This window comes from Sphaeroforma arctica, assembly GCF_001186125.1.
Source record: "Sphaeroforma arctica JP610 unplaced genomic scaffold supercont1.348, whole genome shotgun sequence".
NCBI classification, from domain to species: Eukaryota; class Ichthyosporea; order Ichthyophonida; genus Sphaeroforma; species Sphaeroforma arctica.
This window is the reverse complement of record NW_014040210.1, coordinates 34214-40329: the sequence shown is the minus strand read 5'-3', so window position 1 is coordinate 40329 and position 6116 is coordinate 34214. Positions and strand designations below refer to the sequence as shown.

General features: G+C 43.4%; 1 protein-coding gene across 1 annotated transcript; it reads left to right on the top strand.

Annotated features, from left to right (window-relative positions):
• Positions 1-950: 950 nt before the first annotated feature.
• On the top strand, positions 951-5862 carry SARC_05452 (hypothetical protein; the record flags this gene model as incomplete). Its single annotated transcript, XM_014300689.1, has 6 exons — positions 951-1145; positions 2284-2433; positions 2892-3029; positions 3731-4000; positions 4607-4732; positions 5611-5862. 6 exons carry the CDS (start codon positions 951-953, stop codon positions 5860-5862), a joined length of 1131 nt encoding a protein of 376 aa, XP_014156164.1.
• Between the last annotated feature and the right edge of the window lie 254 nt (positions 5863-6116).

The window sequence follows — 6116 nt, the reverse complement described above, 5'->3', positions numbered from 1 at the left end:
TATATATATATATATGTGTGTGTGTGTGTGTTGTGTTCAAATTTCATATATATGTTTAAATTTCAAATTTCAAAATTTACATGTTATGTGGCAAATTGCACATATACATATAATATACATACAAACTTTCCAAGTTTCTCTGGCTACCACGCTTGTGTATGTAGTTAAGAGTCCATCTCAACTATTACCAGCACATACTATGGCATCAGATACGAATATAGCTTATCGTGCTTGAATTCCATTCCTACGTCGTCGTCTACTGTGGATAGTGTGTTTGAACTGATATACCTATACCGGCCTTTACTATGAATTGTGTGTGTATACCGATCCTTATAGCACTCGTGGCGAGTTACATACGACTGGAGTGTGTTTGCACGTGCCACACTCTGTTATATCCGCGCCGTTTGGGACAGTATGCTGACTAATTAGATTGTGCTATACCTCTGATATGATGATCATCAATGTGTTAACCCCTGAAAGTCCAAACCCCTAAAACCCTCGTTTTCAGTATACGATACGTGTGCGTACTGTTCACCCCGAACAAAGGTGGCATGGGCAGTAGATGATTTTGAAGTTGAGGATGATTGGGGAAGTGTATTACTGTTCTTGTTGTGTAGCTGGTGATATTCATATGAATGTGTGTGTGTGTGTGTGTGTGTGTCAGGGTTGCAATAACCTTGTATTGTGTCTTCAACCGGTACTATTGATGTATGATTTAACATCTTACGTTCATGTGTTTTATATATATGTGTGTGTATATTCAGCGGCGTACTGTTATTGTTTATATATATGTATATATATATATATATATATATATATTGTGTATATTACCGGTGCCAGGAACTATCCGAGCATACCTCCGTGTACCCGTACCTCTAGTCGGGTTACTTTCACATCTACACCTGTATCTCTCTCTAACTCACCTCCACTCCCCTCACAGCTACTACAACATGCGATACAACATCACCCGCGAAGCACTTCTGAAGGACTACAGTTTCTTCGATCCGCTTACCAGCGATACGATGATCAAGATGCATGGGCTTAAAGGGGAGGCCTTGCTGGCTAAGGAGGACATTGTCCTGGACCGACTCAACATCATCCTCGAGAAAGCCAACTTCAAGATGCTCACGGCACACGAGGCATGTGTCTGTGTGTCGTATATTTTTGTGTTTGTTGTTTGTATTATTTGTCTTGTTTGTTTTGATGTGTCTGGGTCATATAACCTTATTTGTCTTATTTATAATGTGTTTTTGTCGTGTTTGTCTTGTTTATATTGTCTTATTTATTTTTTTGCCTTATTTGTCTTATTTGTACTGTTTGTCTAGTTTATATGTTTTTGCCTTATTTGTCTTATTTGTATTGTCTTATTTGTCTTATTTATATCATCTGATTTGTCTTGTTTGTCGTTTCCGTCGTATTTGTATTATTTATACGTCGCATGCACACAGGATGTCTACTGTGGTAGTAGTGTGGGGCCAGTAGGCCCATGCGTAGGTAGTATGGTGGATGGATTCTGTTAGTGTGCTCCAGATAGATTAACTTCACGGTGCTTGTGACCGTGCAAAAGTACCGAAATTTCCTTGCCTAATAACGGGCCTTTCGGGAACGGCATGCATCTTAGTGCCTCGGGAAGTAAGCTGAGCTTTATGATACTAGTTGTCATGTTGTGGCGGCTTTGTGACGCATTGTATACGTTTGTGTGTGCGAGGGCTGGTCTTTTTGATACAAGTACAAATGTTTGATGTGTGTGTGTTGATATGAGAACAATGTTATGCTGTAGTTTGTCGTGGCCCACTCCCCCGTTCACTTATCAAAGCTCACTTGATATCCTTCACAATCCACACACACACACGCCTTGGCAGGTTGATCTGGCCAGCATATAGGGTTTAGCCTAAACCCAAACCCTAAAACCCAAAACCTCAGCCAACTACAAGCACTCAAATTTGACAACGTATTCAAATGCCCTCAGAATTTCAGTAGTTCCCCCTCCCCCACTCACATATCAAACCTCATTATCTTATGCAATCCACACACACGTCTGGACAGGATGATCTGGCCACCTCAGCCAACTCCAAACAATCAAGTTTAACAACGCATTTAAATGCCCTCAGAATTTCAGCAATTCCCCCCTCTCCCATTCACAAATCTGGCCACCTCTGCCAACTACAAACTATTGAGTTTTACAACGCATTTAAATGCCCTCAGAATTTCAGCAATTCCCCCCTCTCCCACTCACATATCAAACCTCGATATCTTATGCAATCCATACACATGTCTGGACAGGTTGATCTGGCCACCTCAGCCAACTACAAGCTCAAGTCAGACGTCCAGGTGGATGAAGCGGGTTACGATCCCAAGATACTGGAACGCTTCTTCCGAAGACATCGCACGGAGTTTGTATACAGAGCCGATGAGACTGACTTCTTCCTGGTGGTATGTGCACTCGCCTGAGACATTGTCAGGAGGCAAAGTGGTTGTGTGGGGAAAGCTTTATTCAACTCACTTGTCGTAGGTATCTGCCTTCTGATTGGTGTGATAGTTTGTGAGAGAGAGATAGTGTGTGTGTGTGTGTGTGTGTGTGCGTGTGTGTATTGTATCGACAGTTTTGTGGTGGGCCCTGATCTGAGACAACGTTAAGATCCATAGGGGTTGTGCGTAGTTGACCTAAACCCTAAACCTCTACACCCTAAACCCTAAGCAATGGCCAACATGCCCGTCGTGGGTATCCGTTGACTGTATATGCATCCGTGCACCTGCACAAGTGATGCGGACACACGGCATGACTCTAGGGTTTAGGGTCTGGGGTCTATTTTTAGCTCCCTGTTCTCATTGGTTGATTGATAAATAGTCCACTCTACTCACCGTTGCGCGGGCCCATCTCACCGGTGCAGTACTACCGCGGCGTGGGCATTGCACAGCAGACAGACCTGTTCGTCGTTGAGAAGCTAGAGCTCATCCTGGATCGCATCAAGTTCCGCATCAAAGAGTTTGTGATTGGGCTCATCTACAAAGACAAGAAGAAGGCGCAGGTAGGGTATCAGCCGGTTGGGTTTGTGAGTGCGTATGTATGTGAAGTGTGTGTGTGTGTGTGTGTGTCTGAGTGTGTAGTGTGTAGTGTGTGTGCGTGTGTGTATGTGTGTGTGTCTGAGTGTGTAGTGTGTAGTGTGTGCGTGTGTGTGTGTGTGTTTTATGTTTTTATGTTTGATGTTTAGAAGTACCTGGATAGGATTTCGGTGCGCATGTATATAACACGATTCGATCTTACCTACGTCACGCCTACCTTAGACTATACCGCGTTTCTGCTTGTTAACACTGTGGATGTTGAAACAACCACACGAGGAACAAGGTCTTACATCCTCCACACCTACCAGTCTGCGACTGTAGTAGTATGTCTCCATAAAGCTAGCCGGTCTATTGACTGACTATAGCAACATACATACATATAATCATACATGCATACAATCATTCAATCATACATACATATGTACATACATACATACATACAATCATACATACATACATACATACATACATACATACATACATACATACATACATACATGCATGCATACATACATACATACATACAATCATACATACAATCATACATACACACATACATACATACAAACATACATTCATACATACTACATACATACACATATGCATACAGTCTCCGTAGTGCTATCTGGCCTGTTGACCCGGTGTTGTATACCACCCACGTGCGCAGGACAAACTCGACGGCCTAGCCGTGTCTACGGTGAAGCACTCGTTTGAAGAACGCAGGGCCCACGGCGTCAAAGTATTGGCTGGCTTTATCATCTTCATTGGCATTGTGCACGAGTTCTTGAACCGGTACGAGTTCGGGTTCATGGAGATAGGGATCATGATACTGGTGGATGTGATTGTGGGTATGTCCATTGGTATCAAGTACTTTGTGCCGACGGAGAAGGAGAAGTTTGCCGCGTCGCCCAGAGCCCAGCTCATTCAGAAGAGAAAGGTGAGTGCGTGCTTTTTTGGTTTGTTTTGTTTTGTGGGAAGGGGAGGTTAAAAGCATTTTGAAGACGTTGTGTGGGCATACGCGCATTTATATACTATGTGTAAGTATATATATATATCACGTGTTGGTAGCTTTTGGGGGTTTTCATATCCTGGATACGACTGAGTTTCGTCCCGACGAGTAGCGTAAAGTAGGTCCAAATATACATTAAATCAGGGCGCTGACCACTAATTCCTTATTGGACTCGTTGTTGGCCCTAGGTGTATATGTACATGTCACGTGTTTGTTCCTTCTAGCGTTTTTGCACCCAGTTCCCTAAACAAGTGTTCTCCGGCACGTATAGTCGGTCCACAAGTGCACTAAACGACAGTACATTACTAACACTGACATCTCAACCGACTTGTTTGTGTTTCTCTGTCTGTGTCTGTGTATATGTGTGTCTGTGTCTGTGTCTGTGTCTGTGTCTGTCTGTGTGTGTATGTGTCTCTGTGTCTGTGTATGTGTCTATGTATGTGTCTCTGTGTCTGTGTGTGTATGTGTCTCTGTGTCTGTGTATGTGTCTATGTATGTGTGTCTGTGTCTGTCTGTGTCTGTCTGTGTCTGTAGGAGTGGAGAGAGGCGAACCCCAGACCACCGCCCGCCGAGGGAGAGATTATGAACAAGATTGAGCGACTGCGATTGGACCAGTTGAGTCTGGTCCCTGGTGATTTGCTGCTCCCAAACACTATTCAGGTGGGTGCATAGTATGAATGTATATGCACCTGTTTCTACAATGAATGGATATATGCACCTGTTTTTCAAATTAGTGGATATATGCACCTGTTTCTCGAATGAATGTATGTGCACCTGTTTCTCCAATAAATGGATATATGCACCTGTTTCTCAAATTAATGGATATATGCACCTGTTTTTTCAAATTGATAGATATACGCACCTGTTTTTCAAATTAATGGATATATGCATCTGTTTTTCGAATGAATGATTACGCACTTGTTTCTCCTGTGTTGCCATCAAGTGGTCGCATTCGATTACTGGGTTCGCCTGGCTTCGACCAGTATATCCCATGCTATCGTCCATGGCTCTCCTCGAAATAGTATATATATGTGTGTGTGTGTGTGTGTGTGTGTGTGTGTATGTGTGTGAACAGACAAACAGTTGAACAACACATTATGCATACATACACTACAAGTGCAATAGCCTATGAACATCCACAGGTTGCATGTATACTTGTGAGACGTCCTATCTAGTTTGCGGTGCGCGGTTGGTCTGTTATACCAATGTATAGTACGACTTCTCACCTATAGGTAAGCGTTAGCACTTTTGTACCTGGTTAACAAGAAACAAGCAAGTCCCATGTGTCTGTAGGGCTAGCGCTGATCATGGCCTGGTCAGTCATGTACAGTCGCCCGGGATGGTCTCAGTAGGTGTCCGCTGTGTTCATTTCAGCGTGACGTGTAGCTCCCTCACTCGCTTCCGCAAATATCTCCGCACTGAAATTCTAAACCCTAAACTCTAAACAACTCAGACCACAGAACCTAAACCCCTAAACCCTAAACAACTCAGAACCCTAAACCCTAAACTCTAAACAAACCCTAAACCCACACTCGTAGGAACCGACCTTCTCGGAGATGATTGTGATTCACCGCGAGAAGGGGAGCAAGCACATCAAGATTTCAGAGTACCAGGACATTCCTATGGCTGATCTAGAGCTGATCTATCCGCTCAAGAAGCTTCTGCTGAACTCCACTGACCTCGTGTTTGCTGTGGTGACGCTAATCATGGGCATCTCAGCGCTCATCAGCGGCCTTACGGTGGGTGGGTGGGTGTTGTCAGTGGCAGTGATCCTACTGTGTATTGCTTAGACCATTGGGTGACTGTGTGGGTGGGTGTGTAGGTGCACGATTATACAACATATTTATATGGCAGATCATACTTCATACTACAGATTGATATTGCGTAGTGTTATATTGAGGTTAATATTGCTATGGTGTGGACATCTGTTGGGGGGACCTGTGTGACAGTTCTCCTGACACATAACTTAGTTATTCGATTATGCTGATTGTATATATATGTACGTATGTATGTATGTATGTTTGTACGTATGTATGTATGTTTG